Source organism: Salmo trutta, chromosome 29 (genome assembly GCF_901001165.1).
Source record: "Salmo trutta chromosome 29, fSalTru1.1, whole genome shotgun sequence".
Taxonomy (NCBI): Eukaryota; Metazoa; Chordata; class Actinopteri; order Salmoniformes; family Salmonidae; genus Salmo; species Salmo trutta.
In genome coordinates this window covers 29,965,825-29,985,336 of record NC_042985.1, presented here as the reverse complement: position 1 = coordinate 29,985,336, position 19,512 = coordinate 29,965,825, and the positions used below count along the sequence as shown (strand labels likewise).

The 19,512-nt window shown below is 50.8% G+C and overlaps 1 protein-coding gene across 4 annotated transcripts in view; it reads right to left on the bottom strand.

Annotated features, from left to right (window-relative positions):
* igdcc4 (immunoglobulin superfamily, DCC subclass, member 4) overlaps window positions 1-19,512 on the bottom strand; it is a 67,109-nt gene that overhangs the window by 21,432 nt on the left and 26,165 nt on the right. For all 4 annotated transcript variants that reach the window (XR_003870477.1, XM_029721695.1, XM_029721693.1 and 1 more), the window contains exons 2-4: window positions 14,392-14,712; window positions 11,617-11,758; window positions 7,410-7,543 (exon numbers count right to left, since the gene is read on the bottom strand). Coding sequence is in view for 3 of the 4 variants with exons in the window: in XM_029721695.1 (XP_029577555.1) it covers window positions 7,410-7,543; window positions 11,617-11,758; window positions 14,392-14,712 (597 nt within the window). In the remaining variant the exon portion in view is untranslated. The remainder of the gene's footprint in view (window positions 1-7,409; window positions 7,544-11,616; window positions 11,759-14,391; window positions 14,713-19,512) is intronic.

Below are 19,512 nucleotides of genomic sequence, written 5' to 3'. Positions count from 1 at the left end.
GAGCAGAAGGCTCTATATTATGTATGCTAAACTTCTTTGGAGTCACTTATTGTAGACGGATTGACAGAGAGAGAGAGAGAGATCAAGGGCATCTGAGGGAGAGGGGAGTCAGATAATGGAGGAGAGGCAGTGAGGGCCTTACTCTGAGAGCATGGTGGTGTAATTCTGCCAAACTATATGACTAAATAAATCTCCATCATTTTCTTGGAGCAGTAGAAGAGTGCATTAGCAGAGCAGATGAGGCCCTTATTTTTAGTGGCTCTGTGTGAGTGGCTCTAGGGGTAATTATAGTAGGAAGGGAGGCCCATCACACTGCCTGGGCCGGGGCCTGCTCTGCCTGTCTCTCTGTTCAGAGCCTACATTATGATAATGAGCTCCACCAGGGTTTCTGGGATACTGTAAGCACATTATAAATTAATCATTGAGCATACATACAGCACTACTTGGTTATGCATGAGGGCTTAAGGTTTTAAATGGGCCAGTCGAGTTCTCCCAGGATTGCAGGATGTGCCTTGATAGGGTTTTGTGTAAGTTCTGTGCTCAGAGTGTGTGTGCGTGTGTGTGTGCTTTGCATGCGCACATGCATGTGTATGTGTGGATGAGAGAGAGAAAGTACACTGAACAAAAATGTAATTGCAAAGCGTTCGTCCCATATTTCATGATCTGAAAATACCTGATATTTTCCATACGCACAAATAGCTTATTTCTCTCAAATTTTGTGCACAACTTTGTTTACATCCCTGTTAGTGAACGTTTCTCCTTTGCCAAGATAAACAGCATGATCATTACATAGGTGCACCTTGTGCTGTAGACAATTAAAGACCACTTTAAAATGTGGAGTTTTGTCACACAACTCAATGCCACAGATTTTTTGAGGGAGCGTGTAATTGGCATGCTGACTGCAAGAATGTCCTGCCTCACAACCGCAAACCACATGTAACCATGCAAGCCCAGGACCTCCACATCCGGCTTCTTCACCCGCATGGTCGTCTGATGAGGGGTGGGGTGGGGGGGGGGGGGTGCTGAGGAGTATTTCTGTCTGTAATAAACCCTTTTATGGGGACAAACTCATTCTGATCGGCTGGGCCTGGCTCCCCAGTAGGTGGCTCCCAGTAGGTGGCTCCCCAGTAGGTGGCTGCCCAGTAGGTGGCTGCCCAGTAGGTGGCTCCCCAGTAGGTGGCTGCCCAGTAGGTGGCTGCCCAGTAGGTGGCTGCCCAGTAGGTGGCTCCCCAGTAGGTGGCTGCCCAGTAGGTGGCTCCCCAGTAGGTGGCTCCCCAGTAGGTGGCTGCCCAGTAGGTGGCTGCCCAGTAGGTGGCTGCCCAGTAGGTGGCTGCCCCAGTAGGTGGCTCCCAGTAGGTGGCTGCCCAGTAGGTGGCTGCCCCAGTAGGTGGCTGCCCAGTAGGTGGCTGCCCAGTAGGTGGCTCCCCAGTAGTGGCTCCCCAGTAGGTGGCTGCCCAGTAGGTGGCTCCCCAGTAGGTGGCTCCCCAGTAGGTGGCTGCCCAGTAGGTGGCTGCCCAGTAGGTGGCTCCCCAGTAGGTGCTCCCCAGTAGGTGGCTCCCCAGTAGGTGGCTCCCCAGTAGGGTGGCTGCCCAGTAGGTGGCTGCCAGTAGGTGGCTCCCAGTAGGTGGCTCCCCAGTAGGTGGCTGCCCAGTAGGTGGCTGCCCAGTAGGTGGCTCCCCAGTAGGTGGCTGCCCAGTAGGTGGCTCCCCAGTAGGTGGCTGCCCAGTAGGTGGCTCCCCAGTAGGTGGCTCCCCAGTAGGTGGCTCCCCAGTAGGTGGCTGCCCAGTAGGTGGCTGCCCAGTAGGTGGCTGCCCAGTAGGTGGCTCCCCAGTAGGTGGCTCCCCAGTAGGTGGCTGCCCAGTAGGTGGCTGCCCAGTAGGTGGCTGCCCAGTAGGTGGCTCCCCAGTAGGTGGCTGCCCAGTAGGTGGCTCCCCAGTAGGTGGCTCCCCAGTAGGTGGCTGCCCAGTAGGTGGCTCCCCAGTAGGTGGCTGCCCAGTAGGTGCCCCCCAGTAGGTGGCTCCCAGTAGGTGGCTGCCCGGTAGGTGGCTGCCCGCAGTAGGTGGCTGCCCAGTAGGTGGCTGCCCAGTAGGTGGACTGCCCAGTAGGTGGCTCCCAGTAGGGTGGCTGCCCAGTAAGGGTGGCTCCCCAGTAGGTGGGCTGCCCAGTAGTGGTGGCTGCCCAGTAGGTGGCTGCCCAGTAGGTGGCTGCCCAGTAGGTGGCTGCCCAGTAGGGTGGGCTGCCCAGTAGGGGGGTGGCCTGCCAGTAGGGTGGCGGCCCAGTAGGTGGCTGCCCCAGTATGTGGCTCCCCAGTAGGGTGGCTGACCAGTAAGTGGCTGCGCCAGTAGGTGGGCCTGCCCAGTAGGTGCTGCCCAGTAGGGTGGCTGCACCAGTAGGTGGCTGCCCAGTAGGTGGCTTGCCCAGTAGGTGGCTGCCCAGGAGGGTGGCTGCCCAGTAGGTGGCTGCCCAGTAGGTTGGCTGCCCAGTAGGGTGGCCTGCCCCAGTAGGTGGATCCCAGTAGGTGGCCTGCCCAGTAGGTGCTGCCCAGGAGGATTGGCTCCTCAGTAGGTGGCTAGCCCAGTAGGTGGCTGCCCAGAGAGGTGGCTGCCCCAGTAAAGGTGGCTGCCCAGTAGGGGGCTGCCCAGTAGGTGGCTGCCCAGTAGGTGGCTCCCAGTAGGTGGCTGCCCAGTAGGTGGGCTGCCAGTAGGTGGCTGCCCAGTAGGTGGCTGCCCAGTAGGTGGCTGCCCAGTAGGTGGCTCCCCAGTAGGGTGGCTGCCCAGTAGGTGGCTGCCCAGTAGGTGGCTGCCCAGTAGGTGGCTGCCCCAGTAGGTGGCTCCCAGTAGGTGGCTGCCCAGTAGGTGGCTCCCCAGTAGGTGGCTGCCCAGTAGGTGGCTGCCCAGTAGGTGGCCTCCCCGTAGGTGGCTGCCCAGTAGGTGGCTGCCCAGTAGGTGGCTCCCCAGTAGGTGGCTGCCCAGTAGGTGGCTGCCCAGTAGGTGGCTGCCCAGTAGGTGGCTGCCCAGTAGGTGGCTCCCCAGTAGGTGGCTGCCCAGTAGTGGCTCCCAGTAGGTGGCTGCCCAGTAGGGTGGCTGCCCAGTAGGTGGCTGCCCAGTAGGTGGCTCCCCAGTAGGTGGCTGCCCAGTAGGTGGCTGCCCAGTAGGTGGCTCCCCAGTAGGTGGCTGCCCAGTAGGTGGCTGCCCAGTAGGTGGCTGCCCAGTAGGTGGCTCCCCAGTAGGTGGCTGCCCAGTAGGTGGCTGCCCAGTAGGTGGCTGCCCAGTAGGTGGCTGCCCAGTAGGTGGCTGCCCAGTAGGTGGCTGCCCAGTAGGTGGCTGCCCAGTAGGTGGCTGCCCAGTAGGTGTGCTGGCCCCAGTAGGTGGCTGCCCAGTAGGTGGCTCCCCAGTAGGTGGCTGCCCAGTAGGTGGCTGCCCCAGTAGGTGGCTGCCCAGTAGGTGGCTGCCCAGTAGGTGGCTCCCAGTAGGTGGCTGCCCAGTAGGTGGCTGCCCAGTAGGTGGCTGCCCAGTAGGTGGCTGCCCAGTAGGTGGTGCCCAGTAGGTGGCTCCCAGTAGGTGGCTCCCCAGTAGGTGGCTGCCCAGTAGGTGGCTGCCCAGTAGGTGGCTCCCCAGTAGGTGGCTGCCCAGTAGGTGGCTGCCCAGTAGGTGGCTGCCCAGTAGGTGGCTGCCCAGTAGGTGGCTCCCCAGTAGGTGGCTCCCCAGTAGGTGGCTGCCCAGTAGGTGGCTGCCCAGTAGGTGGCTCCCCAGTAGGTGGCTGCCCAGTAGGTGGCTGCCCAGTAGGTGGCTGCCCAGTAGGTGGCTGCCCAGTAGGTGGCTGCCAGTAGGTGGCTGCCCCAGTAGGTGGCTGCCAGTAGGTGGCTGCCCCAGTAGGTGGCTGCCCAGTAGGTGGCTGCCCAGTAGGTGGCTGCCCAGTAGGTGGCTCCCCAGTAGGTGGCTGCCCAGTAGGTGGCTGCCCAGTAGGTGGCTGCCCAGTAGGTGGCTGCCCAGTAGGTGGCTGCCCAGTAGGTGGGCTGCCCAGTAGGTGGCTGCCCAGTAGGTGGCTGCCCAGTAGGTGGCTGCCCAGTAGGTGGCTGCCCAGTAGGTGGCTGCCCAAGTAGGTGGCTGCCCCAGTAGGTGGCTGCCCAGTAGGTGGATGCCCCAGTAGGTGGCTCCCCAGTAGGTGGCTGCCCAGTAGGTGGCTGCCCAGTAGGTGGCTCCCCAGTAGGTGGCTGCCCAGTAGGTGGCTCCCCAGTAGGTGGCTGCCCAGTAGGTGGCTGCCCAGTAGGTGGCTGCCCAGTAGGTGGCTGCCCAGTAGGTGGCTGCCCAGTAGGTGGCTCCCCAGTAGGTGGCTGCCCAGTAGGTGGCTGCCCAGTAGGTGGCTGCCCAGTAGGTGGCTGCCCAGTAGGTGGCTGCCCAGTAGGTGGCTCCCCAGTAGGTGGCTCCCCAGTAGGTGGCTCCCCAGTAGGTGGCTGCCCAGTAGGTGGCTGCCCAGTAGGTGGCTCCCCAGTAGGTGGCTCCCCAGTAGGTGGCTCCCCAGTAGGTGGCTCCCCAGTAGGTGGCTCCCCAGTAGGTGGCTGCCCAGTAGGTGGCTGCCCAGTAGGTGGCTCCCAGTAGGTGGCTCCCCAGTAGGTGGCTGCCCAGTAGGTGGCTGCCCAGTAGGTGGCTCCCCAGTAGGTGGCTCCCCAGTAGGTGGCTGCCCAGTAGGTGGCTGCCCAGTAGGTGGCTCCCCAGTAGGTGGCTGCCCAGTAGGTGGCTCCCCAGTAGGTGGCTGCCCAGTAGGTGGCTGCCCAGTAGGTGGCTCCCAGTAGGTGCTGCCCCAGTAGGTGCTGCCCCAGTAGGTGGCTGCCCAGTAGGTGGCTCCCCAGTAGGTGGCTGCCCAGTAGGTGGCTCCCCAGTAGGTGGCTGCCCAGTAGGTGGCTGCCCAGTAGGTGGCTGCCCAGTAGGTGGCTGCCCAGTAGGTGGCTCCCCAGTAGGTGGCTGCCCAGTAGGTGGCTCCCCAGTAGGTGGCTGCCCAGTAGGTGGCTCCCCAGTAGGTGGCTGCCCAGTAGGTGGCTCCCCAGTAGGTGGCTGCCCAGTAGGTGGCTGCCCAGTAGGTGGCTGCCCAGTAGGTGGCTGCCCAGTAGGTGGCTCCCCAGTAGGTGGCTGCCCAGTAGGTGGCTCCCCAGTAGGTGGCTGCCCAGTAAGGTGGCTGCCCAGTAGGTGGCTCCCCAGTAGGTGGCTCCCCAGTAGGTGGCTCCCCAGTAGGTGGCTGCCCAGTAGGTGGCTGCCCAGTAGGTGGCTCCCCAGTAGGTGGCTCCCCAGTAGGTGGCTGCCCAGTAGGTGGCTCCCCAGTAGGTGGCTGCCCAGTAGGTGGCTGCCCAGTAGGTGGCTCCCCAGTAGGTGGCTCCCCAGTAGGTGGCTGCCCAGTAGGTGGCTGCCCAGTAGGTGGCTCCCCAGTAGGTGGCTCCCCAGTAGGTGGCTCCCCAGTAGGTGGCTGCCCAGTAGGTGGCTGCCCAGTAGGTGGCTGCCCAGTAGGTGGCTGCCCAGTAGGTGGCTGCCCAGTAGGTGGCTGCCCAGTAGGTGGCTGCCCAGTCATGTAAAACCCATAGATTAGAGCCTAACACATTTCTTTCAATTGACTGATTTCCTGATGTGAACTGTAACTCAGTAAAATCGTTGAAATTGTTGCATGATGCGTTTATATTTTTGTTCAGTATATAAAGGTATAGACATAATGTACAACTGAATGAGTGGAGTTGATGTGCTCAGCATTATTCTTTCAGGAAGATGGCATTGGTGTTCAGCTATTCCATTCCTAAACCTCTTCCAATATGAAGGCTCGAGATTTGACATAACACCTCAAGAAGTCTGGGAGTGCTTTCTTCTCTGACCTTGAGGTTTCTAAGGGAGCAGGACTTTTTTTTTTACCTTTTAACTAGGCAAGTCAGTTAAGAACAAATTCTTATTTTCAATGACAGCCTAGGTTAACTGCCTTGTTCAGGGGCAGAACAACAGATATGTACCTTGTCAGCTCGGGGATTTGAACTTGCAACCTTTGAAGTTACTAGTCCAACGCTCTAACCACTAGGCTACGCTGCCACCCCGGCTTTGTGTCACACCAAATACCTGCTACTGTAAGCTAGCATCACTTCACACAGCCTGTTGGATATTGGGAGGTGTGAAAAAGACAGGAATGCTGTAATTCCTTCACCTGCTCAGGCTGTCTGTGTGACTGTGAGAGTGGTGTGTGTGTGGGCATTTCTGCGTGCGTGTGTGAAATATGTGTTGTATGTGAAAGTGTGTGGTGTATGTGTACACATCCATGCGTGTGTGGGAGAGAGAGAAGGTATACAGTAAGTGTGTCAAGGAGTATTGAGTCATCAACATAATGCAATGTCTATTTGTGAATGTGCGTGTCACGCCCTGATCTGTTTCACCTGTCTTTGTGATTGTCTCCGCCCACCTCCAGGTGTCACCCGTTTTCCCCATTAGTCCCTGGGTATTTATTCCGGTGTTCCCTGTTTGTCTGTTGCCAGTTTGTCTTGTCAAGCCAACCAGTGTGGTTTTCCGTGCACCTGCTTTTTTTTCTCTTATCTCTCTTTTGCTAGTCCTCCCGGTTTTGACCCTTGCCTGCCTTGACTCTGAACCTGCCTGCCCTGACCTCGAGCCTGCCTGCCACTCTGTACCTCCTGGTCCCTGACCTTGTTATGATCTTTTGCCTGTCCACAACCATTATCTTGCCTGCCCCTTGGATTATAATAAATATCAGAGACTCAAAACATCTGCCTCCCGTGTCTGCATCTGGGTTTCGCCCTGTGCCCTTATAGTACGTGTCTCTCTGTGTGTGTGTGTGTCTGTGTGTGGACATGCTGCAGGGTGCAGAGAGGTGATTCATCTCTGTTTCCCTAGCTGATCCACAGGGTGCAGACATTTCCACACACTTCAGTCTTGTGTCCAGGCAACAAGCCCAATAGGGCCAATAGGTATTAAGACTCATATGTTTCTGATGCTCAGACTGTCTCTCTCTGTCTCTCTTTCTGTGGGTGCGTGTGTGTGCTAACGCTCACATGTAAGCAGATCTAGACATAGACCTTCCACAGACACTAAAGTTTGACGGAACCAATTGAAGGCCAGGATTGATCTCCATCAGTAATGCACCTTTTGTCAGAAGGGAAGAGGCGTGGGTGTGGAGAGCAGAGCGAGGCTGTGAATACTACTTACAGCCTGCTGATATCAGACATGAGATCATAGGTCTGGAGCCACCTCTGTCTCTTTACCTCCCTCATTCCAGCAGAGTTCCAGGAAACACATATAAGCAGGAAGCCATCCACTAAATAGGCTATTTAAAGATCACACCCGGACAGAGGGGCCAAGCACATCCAAATGGATCACTTGCCTCCAGACGTCATCAGCGAGAGCGAGAGAGATTGAGAGAGCATAACATACCTGTAGTGACAGTGAGGACGGCATCCTGGCTGAAGCGTTTCCGGGCAGAGTTGGAGGCCACACAGCGGTACGCACCCCCATCCTCCTTAACCGCCCCCAAGATCTGGAGCACACCGTTAGGGAGAGAGATGAACCTGGAGACAGAGGGACGGAGGGAAAGGGAGAGAGGGTGGGAAGGAGAGAGAGGGAGAGAGAGAGTGTGGAAGGGGGAGAGAGCGAGAACTAGTGCTTAGCGAGATATAATAATAACTCACTGGTAATCTCCAACTGTGTACACGCTCATTACCACCATACAGAACTACAGGAGTAGGTCTCCAGTGACGGCCATTAGGCTACACTCTCCTTATATCTAACAGCTATTTAGCATAACGCCGTCCAACAATATGGAATCGAAAATAAAAGTAGACAAAAGAAAGGAAGAAGAAAGAAATGACACTAAATACATTGTATTCCTAATGACAGAGAATACGTAAACAGGGGAGAAAAAGAAGAGACTAGAAAGAATGAAATATTTAGAAATCTTTACTGATAGATACAAGAGAACAATGAGCTCTCAATCTAGGTCAGAGAGATTGCGCATTGCAAAACAGCATTTAGAAGCATGGCTGCTGGTTGTGCCGACTCTTGTCAATATTTATCTCTCTTTCACCCACCAGCTCCTCTCCCTCCCTCCCTCCCTCCCTCCCTCCCTCCCTCCCTCCCTCCCTCCCTCCCTCCCTCCTCTGCTGCCATGGAAGACAGGTCAGGTTCCACACACACACACACACACACACACACACACACACACACACACACACACACACACACACACACACACACACACACACCCGGATGGTTCCTCCAAGCCTGAGGCCTGGACTTTCCACTATTCAACTCCTATTCCACAGCCTTTTAACTCTATGATGATGGACTAGTAATGCCCTGACAGACAGACAGAGAGACTGTACACAACACTGGTCTCTGGTCTGGGTCTCATCTCTACTGCTGCCCATTAGTACCACTTTGTGTCAACACAACAACATCACAGCACTGTACAGCTTGGTTCGGCATTGGGCTATGGGTCACAAAGGTATAGACTGTTTTTGAGCCAGATGCCTCTAATAATGTCAGGAAGGCACAAATGTATAGCCAATAGCAGAGCTGAGGCAGAAACGTCAATAGTGTTAAGTGCTTGGGTAAATGAGCATGAGAGTGGGACCGTTTCTGGTGACTAGTGTGTGCGTGTGTGTGCGTGTGTAGCCACTGCTCGGCTGTGAGAGTGTGCATTTGAGTTTTCAGGCAGACGAGACGGCATTAAATCGGGGGTTTCTATAAGTAACGTTACATGATTCTCCTCTGTTCAGCCCTGGATGTCAATGCACAGAGTGTTGTTAGCACACTGGTCCTGCCCCCCCCCATGCTAATGCTAATGAAGAAAAGCTGCACTTTCCTGGCCACTCAACATGAGACACACATTTAAACAAGTAGTCATGTGAACAGCCATATGTGGGCCATGGCCTTTGAAGGGCAAAAATATACAGGCCGTCAACTCAGCGCATGATCACTCCGAGCGTACACACATGCCGAGTGTGTGCGATATGCATCTAAATGACTAACAAACAGCTGCCAGTCTTTCTATGATTGGTAAGGACAGATCAGGTGGAAAAAAGTGTAACTTAATTTAAAAAGGGCCAAATCTCTCCCATGAGGGAGACGAAGGGAGCGCGAGCGAGGAGAGAGGAAAGGCCAGGGAGGAGAAGGGAGGGAGCAGAGTCATGTGCAGTAGATTATGTGCATCTTTCTACCCAATTCGATTCAAAGCACATCAGTTCCCAGGCACTGGACTGGCCTCAGCCTGTAGCCATGTGAAAGGGAGATGAAGGAGGGTTTTGGGGAGTAGAACAAACAGAAGAGAGAAAGTGACCAGGCTGAACTTTGTGGCCCTGACCTTCAGCCTCTGGCTGACAGACAGAGAGGAAACCAACAGATCTGTGTCCATCCCTTATCTCTGAACTCTGCACTACTGAAAAAGACCAACATGTACTCATTTCATTTAACTTCCTACCAAATTCTCAGGTTACTCCCTGACTGCCATTATGCAATGAAGTAGAATGGTGGAGGGAGCACAGCCCTCACATGATCAGTGGCAGCATGGACCTTAGAACAGATCCAGTCTCTGCTGGCCGGTTGGAGCTCTCTCAGAGGACAGCACTGGGACCAAATAGAACAGACAATCACTTACTGCCACGCTCTACTGGTGTGCATCACCGTGTGTGTGTGTGTGTGTGTGTGTGTGTGTGTGTGTGTGTGTGTGTGTGTGTGTGTGTGTGTGTGTGTGTGTGGGCGCGTGCGTGCGTGCGTGAGAATGTGCGTGTGTGTGAGAACGTGCGTGTGTCTGCAATCTACCCCATTTAGAACAGTGATGGACAAGTTCACAAGCCTTGGCATTGTAGTGACAAGAGACCTTGATCAGCTATTGAAAGCGAATTGGGACATGAACATTTATCAGCTTAAATAAAATATAGATTTTTGGAAAACTCTGCCTATCTCCTTGGTTGGTCCTATAAACGCTATTAAAATGGTTGTCCTACCCAGGTTTCTTTACCTCTTCCAATGTCGACCCAATTTCATACCACAAAGCTATTTTAAGAAACTGTATTCAATAGTAATTCCATTTTTATGGGATAACAAGGCAGACAAAATTTCAAAGAAGCATTTATGCAAGTACAAGATAGAGGTGGGCTTTGGCCTTCCTCACTTTAAACTGTATTATTGGGCTGCTAATCTGAACATTGTGTCTTTCTGGAGGGAAAGTTTACCTGGGATGCGACAGAATGATATGCCTTCATGGCTTTTGATTGAGCAGACCTCCTGTCAACGTTCCTCACTCCCTGCACTTGTTAATAGTCCATCATATGTGAAAAAAGCCACTTATGACTCTAATCCAGTCATTTGTCATACTCTTAGGATCTGGAAACAGATTAGGCATTTTCTTAACATACCCACTGTATACATTGACAGTCCGATTTGCCTGAATCATGCTTTCCACCCTGCATTGGATGATGTGGTGTTTTCACAGTGGAGGGAGAAGGGGCTCACAACAATTGGTAATTTATACATGGATGGTCAGTTAGCTTCATTTCAACAATTACAGGGTAAGTTTAACATGTCAACAACACATTTTTTCAGATACCTCCAAATCAGGAATTTCTTAAGGACACATATCCCACAGTATGGCATTAAGACAAATAATCCTACATTAGACAGCCTGATCCTTGTCAAACCCCATTCAAAAGGGTCAGTCTCTAGACTGTATGATCTGCTACAGGCCCACATAGAGGTATCCACAGACACTATTAAAAGGGCTTGGGAACAAGAACTTGGTTCAGAAATCTCAGATGAGGACTGGGTAGAAGCTCTCAGGAATATAAACCACAGTTCAGTGAATACCAGACACAACCCTGTTCAGTTTAAGGTGATACACAGGTTACATTACTCAAAGGTTAAACTGCATAAAATATTCCCGGACACCTCACCACTGTGTGAGAGGTGCAAGCAGGATGAGGGGACGTCGACCCACTTATTTTGGACATGTCCTAAGTTACATGCTTACTGGGCTCTCATTTTTGATTACTTCTCTAAAGCCTTCGATAGAGTTCTCGCCCCAGATCCATTGATCGCTGTGTTTGGTTACAGTTGATGGGAATAACCAGGAAGGGAAGGCTGTCTCTCTTTGTACTCTATTAGCCAAAAGGCTCATATTGCAATTTTGGAAATTGGAGACTGTACCTACCTTTGAAATGTGGTTACGGGATTTAGGGAATGTAATACATATGGAAAAGATACGATACAGTACCTCCAATAGAAGTCCATTGTTTTACAAAATATGGCAGCCGATACTGGATCAATGGTCTAGTCCCGCTTCATAACTGGGTTGATCTGCTGCTACTCTGTGCTGTACTCCACTCAATGTTTATTTTTGGCTGAACTACACTGCTTGTAATGACTATATGCTATCTTCTTATACATGTACCACCTAATAGGATTTTGTTTTATTTTGTGTGTGTGAGTTAAGTTTTGTTTTGTCCTCTAAATTGGCCATCCCATTCAACAGTACAATGAACGTCAATGTTTGTATTGCTGTCTTTTTTAATTGATTTTTTATTGGAAAATAATAAACATATTATAAATAAAAAGAAGAGAATGTGCGTGTGTGTGCGCGTGTCACCTAGGCTGGCTGGGGATGGGTTCCTGGTCCCTCTCCCAGGTTATCCTTGGCGTGGGCACTCCGTCTATCTGGCACTCAAAGCGGGAAGCACCCCCAAGGGGCACCACCTGGGCCTCTGGGTTCTGATGGAAACGAGACAGCGCTGGGAGTGAGGGAGAAAGGTGAGGGAGATAGAGATAGAGACAGACAGTAAGAGAGAGGGAAAACGAGAGAGAGAGAAAGAGACACAGAGAGAGATGCAATCAGCAAGTGTGTAGCCCACACGTAGTAACTGTAGTTAACAGCAGGGGGCAGCAGTGAGTCCTAGAGCTGAGTCTTATAGGGCTGAGGGGGCCCCTGACCTCAGGCCAGACTGAGTTGGGGCATTATGGGGGAACACAAGAGCTCTGACTACCTCATCAATCAGCTCCAGGGTTGCAAGCTGTTCTGTCCAGCCTGCAGTCATAAAGAACTGAACATATCAATCCAAGATTACCTTCAAATTGTATTCTCGCCAAACCGATGTGGCAGACTAGACATAAAGCCATACATAAAGCACTTGAGGAAAAAGTCACATCCTTACACCCTGAAGTTGTCCCTAAGCCCAAGACATACACTTAGAAAATCTAATTTGAACTAATTTGAAGATGTGACGCATTAGCCATGCTTCATAACACATGTGAGGGCTAATCCTACCTAGCGACCAAACATGAATCTGTCACAACTACTTCTGAGCTGATTCTCACATGGCAAAGTTCTTCAGAAAGCCACATATTATTAGCTGACTAACAGCACAAATAAGCTCAGCACCTGTCATGGCAAAAACTAGATGCTGTACACACACACACACACACACACACACACACACACACACACACACACACACACACACACACACACACACACACACACACACACACACACACACACACACACACACACACACACACAAAGCACAAATGGAGCAAAGTTTCTCAATGAGCACACAGAGCAGAGCTCCACAGAGCAGCTAGATAGATAACAGGTCATCCAATAGTGTAAAGTAAGCTAGCACTTGTAACTGTTGTGGCCAACTGGGCTAATGGTTAACTTACTGAGTGAATGGACCAGATGAAATAGATTACTGTATCAACTAAATCTGTTAGCATGTCTTGTGCTCTATATGAGTTCAATCCATAGCACGTTTATCTTCAGTCTCTCCCTTCTCTGTCTGTTCCTGTTCTCTCTGTGCCTCCCCTCTCTTTCTCTCTCCTGTCCTCTCTATTCCCCCTCTCTCTCCCTCTTTCTGTCTCTGCCCCATTCTTTGGCCCCTCAGCGATCAGATTGCAACTTTCTTCCCCTCCCCTTGTACTCTCCAACCACAACACATTGCTTCCCTGTTCTCTGTCTGTCGGCATGTCCACCAACTCCTCTCCTCTCCTCCCCTCCTCCTCTACCGCGATTTACACCCCCCCACCCTCTCTCTCTTTAACTGACTCACTCACTTTTTGAACAGCCATGCACTTGAAACATGTTTAGAGTATTATAGACAAAGGACTGTCACACATTTATCTCATGTGATGTTCTGCCTCCTAATTGGTTGTGGTAAAGACATGAGACAGACAGACAGACATGGGCCTCAGCTCTCTCTGCTCAATGTCAGTGTGCTCGTTGAGGTCCATTGCATGCAGGCCCCTGGCCCTGTGTGTCTCCAGCAGCCATCCATCTCACAGCAGTAGCAGTCTACAGCACATTACATTTACTAGCTCCCTCCACAGACACCTTCTGAAGGACACACTTATTAGTCTCTCTCCCAGAAGAGCCTCTGCCTTCACCATCCCAAACTCCTCAGTCACCTCCCACCCAAATCTCCCACCTTCCCTTCCTCCCCAATGTATCCTCCCCTACCTTCCTACTTCCTTCTATTTTCACCAATCCTAATTCCTCAGCCACCTCCCTCCCTCCATCCCTCTCAAAGTCCTCAGTCACCTCCCTCCCTCCCTTCATCCCTCTCAGTCATCCCCTCCCTACCTCATTGTCCCCTCATTCCCCCCAAACAAGGCATCCTCATAAATAGGCATGTGACAGCTGACAAAAGGAGGAACCTCCATAAAGGATACAGTCCCATTCTACACAAAGCTAATGACTGAATAAAGACTGCCACTTTTACAGAGGATAATGAAAGCAGCTCTACGGGAGGATAGAGTGATGGGAGATGAGAGAGGGAGAGGAGAGAAGGAGGGGAGAGGAGAGGGGAGAGGGAGGAGAGGGGGTAAACCGGATCTCTTGCTACCTTCTATCTATCTATCGCTCTCGCTCCCTCTCTCTCTCTCCATCCCACTCTTCATCCCTCTCTCGCTCTCCCCCTTTCCCCCTCTCTGTCCTCAACCCACGGGTGTGGAGCCTACCTGTTCCCAGGACACCACCGGTGTGGAGCCTACCTGTTCCCAGGACACCACCGGTGTGGAGCCTACCTGTTCCCAGGACACCACCGGTGTGGAGCCTACCTGTTCCCAGGACACCACCGGAGTGGAGCCTACCTGTTCCCAGGACACCACCGGTGTGGAGCCTACCTGTTCCCAGGACACCACCGGTGTGGAGCCTTCCTGTCCCCAGGACACCACCGGTGTGGCCGACCTGCCACACAATCAAACTCTTGCCTGAGACAGAGGAGGACCAAATGTGGAAATCCCTATGAGGAATGTGGCTGTGCTCCTATGTGGGGACACCAGACCATCATGCCATTCCATGTGAGTCTGACCCTGGTGGAGTTGAGCGGGCAGAGCCCCGCCCTGTCTGAGAAATAATAATACTCACTGGCCAGGTGAACGGCAATGGTGCGGCTGGTCAGGGCTCCAAAGGGGCCGGCGCTCACACAGCTGTAGCCCCCCTCAACCCTTTGAGGTGTCCGACCATCCACAGAGGTGGGCAGCACCAGCAATGATCCGTTGGCCAGGGTCCTGAGGGAGTTCCCCTCCCCCTCCAGCACGGGGAGCCCATCCTGCAGCCAGGTGACGTTGAGGGGCGTGTCCAGGGGCATGGCCCCCAGGTGACAGTCCAGCAGCAGGGGCTGTCCCGGCTCCAGCACCACGAGGACAGGCCCCGCCCCACAGCTCAGCTCCACCGTCACAGGCTTCTCTGGAGGGGGAACAGGGGAGAGAAGGGGGGAGGGAGAGAGTTAGACTCCAAATCCTGACAGACATGAGTGGTCTGAGATTAGTGTGCATGGGGAGACAGGTTAGCATGAGAGATGGAGGAGGGAGAGAAGGAATGAAGGGGCGAAACCAAGAAATGTAAAATTGCTAGAAAACATGCAACACAACTGCATATCTTTAGAATGCTTACAGGTTCTTCCCTGTAGTTTGTACATGCCAGTGTTTATCTTTGGCTGTATGCGTACCCCATTTACAGCGGCATAGGTGAACTTCACATCCTGTTGATCAACCTGTGTACTGTCAGGTTTACTGAGTTGTAATATGTCCAGAAAAGTGTTGGGCAAACAACAACCAACAATCATACATTTTGAAGTGAGAGACCATTCCCAGACCGAAAAGTCCCAAAACCAGAGGTGGGATCAAGTCATTGTTTTACAAGTCACAAGTAAGTCTCAAGTCTTAGCACTCAAGTCCCAAGTCAAGTCCCAAGTCAAGACAGGCAAGTTGCGAGTCAAGTCTCAAGTCAAGTCTCAAGTCCTAAACAAGTCATAATGTGCTCTTCACCAAATGTAATACCATTTCATATTTTTAACAAAAGTAATAGTTAGTATATTACATTTCTGCAAATCATGAATGCTTTTAAAAATACATTTATTTACTTTCCAAATAAACTTATATTTCCATGGAAATACATGGATAGCCATGAGAAAGCCCCCCCCCCATAGCGATCGACTATCGAGGATCGCTATGGGACGCAATCGAGCGATGTAGGCTTGTACACAATCGCCCAACCTTAACACACACACACGGTGTGTAGGCTAACATATGTCAATGGTTTTAGGAACAGCAGTAACATCAGGCAGGATGTAGGCTACCAACTGCCTAGCCAGTCAATCTTGGGTGCAATGATCACGTTCCCGCACTGACTGACTGTGTGGAGGTTCATTGATTTAACGTTACGTTAGCCAACATGCTACACTAGCAAAGTTATGAATGATATAGCTGTTGGCTATATTAGCCACAACTTACCGTTCTTTGTGCAGCTTCAAATGTCAAATACATTTGGAAGTTGTTGCGCCTCCGTCTGTCATTTACTTCCTGCATGTTTTGCAAGTTGCAATCCGTTTTTTTGTTGATACAGCGTAGTCTTTATATCCGAAAATAATAATTTTGGGTATCATCTTTCCAAGGGCTCCATCTGAATTCACCCGCTGACGTTCCTCTGCAATGCCACGCGCAACTTTTTCTCAGCTGGCACAATTTGATTGGCTGCTGTCCGATTCAAGCTGTAATCCGTTAAATGAAGAGTTGATGCGCTGCACACTTTTTTTAATAGCATAATGTTTTATATTTCGTTGGGGAGGGTATCAAGTCAGGTCGAGTCATAAGGCTCAAGTCCAAGTCAAGTTGGTGTTAAAGTCAAAGTCGAGTTGCAAGTCATCATATTTGTGACTCGAGTCTGACTTGAGTCCAAGTCATGTGACTCGAGTCCACACCTTTGCCAAAAACACAGCATATTGCAAGCAACAAATAACAAGGATTTGTACATTGCATTCAAAAAGTATTCAGACCACTTCCCCTTTTCCACATTTTGTTACGTTACAGCCTTATTCTAAAATGGATTAAATAAAAAATGTTCCTCATGAATCTACACACAATACCCCATAATGACAAAGCGAAAACAGGTTTTTAGAAATGTTTGCTAATTTATTAAAATAAAAATTCTTCTTCCAGGAGAACAACTATCTCTGCCGCACTCCACCAATCAGGCCTTTATGGTAGAGTGGCCAGACGGAAGCCACTCCTCAGTAAAAGGCACATGACAGCCCGCATGGAGTTTGCCAAAGGGCACCTAAAGTACTCTGACCATGAGAAACAAGATTCTCTGGTCTGATGAAACCAAGATTGAACTCTTTGGCCTGAATGCGTGGAGGAAACCTGGCACCATCCCTACTGTGAAGCATGGTGGTGGGAGCATCATGCTGTGGGGATGTTTTTCAGCGGCAGGGACTCGGAGACTAGTCAGGATCAAGGGAAAGATGAACGAAGCAAAGTATAGAGAGATCCTTGATAAAAACCTGCTCCAAAGTGCTCAGGTCTTCAGACTGGGGCGAAGGTTCACCTTCCAACAGGACAATGTCCCTAAGCACACAGCCAAGATAACACAGGAGTGGATTCAGGACAAGTCACTGAATGTCCTTGAGTGGCCCAGCCAGAGCCCGGACTTGAACCTGATCGAACATCTCTGGAGATACCTGAAAATAGCTGTGCAGCGACACTCCCCATCCAACCTGACAGAGCTTGAGAGGATCCGCAGAGAAGAATGGGAAAAACTCCCAGAATACAAATGTGCCAAGCTTGTAGCGTCATACCCAAGAAGACTCGAGGCTGTAATTACTGTCAAAGGTGTTTTAACAAAGTACTGAGTAAATGTAATATTTAAGTGTTTATTTGTAATAAATTTGCTAACATTTCTAAAAACCTGCTTTGTCATCATGGGTATTGTGTGTAGATTGATGAGGGGAAAACCTATTTAATACACTTTAGAATAAGGCTGTAACATCACAAAATGTGGAAAAAGTCAAGGGGTCTGAATACTTCCTGAATGCACTGTATCTATTGTTCTCCCGGGTGGGTTTCCCTCTGGTTCTGTTTTGAGCGAGGCCTTGTATTAATTAACTTAATGGGAGATGGAATTATTTCCTTGATTAAATGAGGGCTGACCCTCCACCACCCCTGTCTCAGAGTAGGGTAATGCTCTCAAAGCCTCCACTACACACTACACACACCACACCCTGGCATACATCTGACACAAACACAACACACACACACACACACACACACACACACACACACACACACACACACACACACACACACACACACACATTGTCCCTGTTTGTGGGCATATGTTTTTTTTTTGTGTGTGTGTGTGTGTGTGTGTGTGTGTGTGTGTGTGTGTGTGTGTGTGTGTGTGTGTGTGTGTGTGTGTGTGTGTGTGTGTGTGTGTGTGTGTGTGTGTGTGTGTGAAAGAGATACAGTGAGGGAAAAAAGTATTTGATCCCCTGCTGATTTTGTACGTTTGCCCACTGACAAAGAAATGATCAGTCTATCATTTTAATGGTAGGTTTATTTGAACAGTGAGAGACAGAATAACAACAGAAAAATCCAGAAAAACGAATGTCAAAAATGTTAAATTGATTTGCATTTTAATGAGAGAAATAAGTATTTGACCCCTCTGCAAAACATGACTTAGTACTTGGTGGCAAAACCCTTGTTGGCAATCACAGAGGTCAGACGTTTCTTGTAGTTGGCCACCAGGTTTGCACACATCTCAGGAGGGATTTTGTCCCACTCCTCTTTGTAGATCTTCTCCAAGTCATTAAGGTTTCGAGGCTGACGTTTGGCAACTCGAACCTTCAGCTCTCTCCACAGATTTTCTATGGGATTAAGGTCTGGAGACTGGCTAGGCCACTCCAGGACCGTAATGTGCTTCTTCTTGAGCCACTCCTTTGTTGCCTTGGCCGTGTGTTTTGGGTCATTGTCATGCTGGAATACCCATCCACGACCCATTTTCAATGCCCTGGCTGAGGGAAGGAGGTTCTCACCCAATATTTGAGGAGGTTCTCACCCAATATACATGGCCCCGTCCATTGTCCCTTTGATGCGGTGAAGTTGTCCTGTCCCCTTAGCAGAAAAACACCTCCAAAGCATGTTTCCACCTCCATGTTTGACGGTGGGGATGGTGTTCTTGGGGTCATAGGCAGCATTCCTCCTCTTCCAAACACGGCGAGTTGAGTTGATGCCAAAGAGCTCCATTTTGGTCTCATCTGACCACAACACCTTCACCCAGTTGTCCTCCGAATCATTCAGATGTTCATTGGCAAACTTCAGCCTGGCATGTATATGTGCTTTCTTGAGCAGGGGGACCTTGCGGGCGCTGCAGGATTTCAGTCCTTCACGGCGTAGTGTGTTACCAATAGTTTTCTTGGTGACTATGGTCCCAGCTGCCTTGAGATCATTGACAAGATCCTCCCGTGTAGTTCTGGGCTGATTCCTCACCGTTCTCATGATCATTGCAAGTCCACAAGGTGAGATCTTGCATGGAGCCCCAGGCTGAGGGAGATTGACAGTTCTTTTGTGTTTCTTCTATTTGCGAATAATCGCACCAAATGTTGTCACCTTCTCACCAAGCTGCTTGGCGATGGTCTTGTAGCCCATTCCAGCCTTGTGTAGGTCTACAATCTTGTCCCTGACATCCTTGGAGAGCTCTTTGGTCTTGGCCATGGTGGAGAGTTTGAAATCTGATTGATTGATTGCTTCTGTGGTCAAGTGTCTTTTATACAGGTAACAAACTGAGATTAGGAGCACTCCCTTTAAGAGTGTGCTCCTAATCTCAGCTCGTTACCTGTATAAAAGACACCTGGGAGCCAGAAATCTTTCTGATTGAGAGGGGGTCAAATACTTATTTCCCTCACTAAAATGCAAATCAATTTATAACATTTTTGACATGCCAACTACAAGAAACGTCTGACCTCTGTGATTGCCAACAAGGGTTTTGCCACCAAGTACTAAGTCATGTTTTGCAGAGGGGTCAAATACTTATTTCTCTCATTAAAATGCAAATCAATTTAACATTTTTGACATTCGTTTTTCTGGATTTTTTTGTTGTTATTCTGTCTTTCACTGTTCAAATAAACCTACCATTAAAATGATAGACTGATCATTTCTTTGTCAGTGGGCAAACGTACAAAATCAGCAGGGGATCAAATACTTTTTTTCC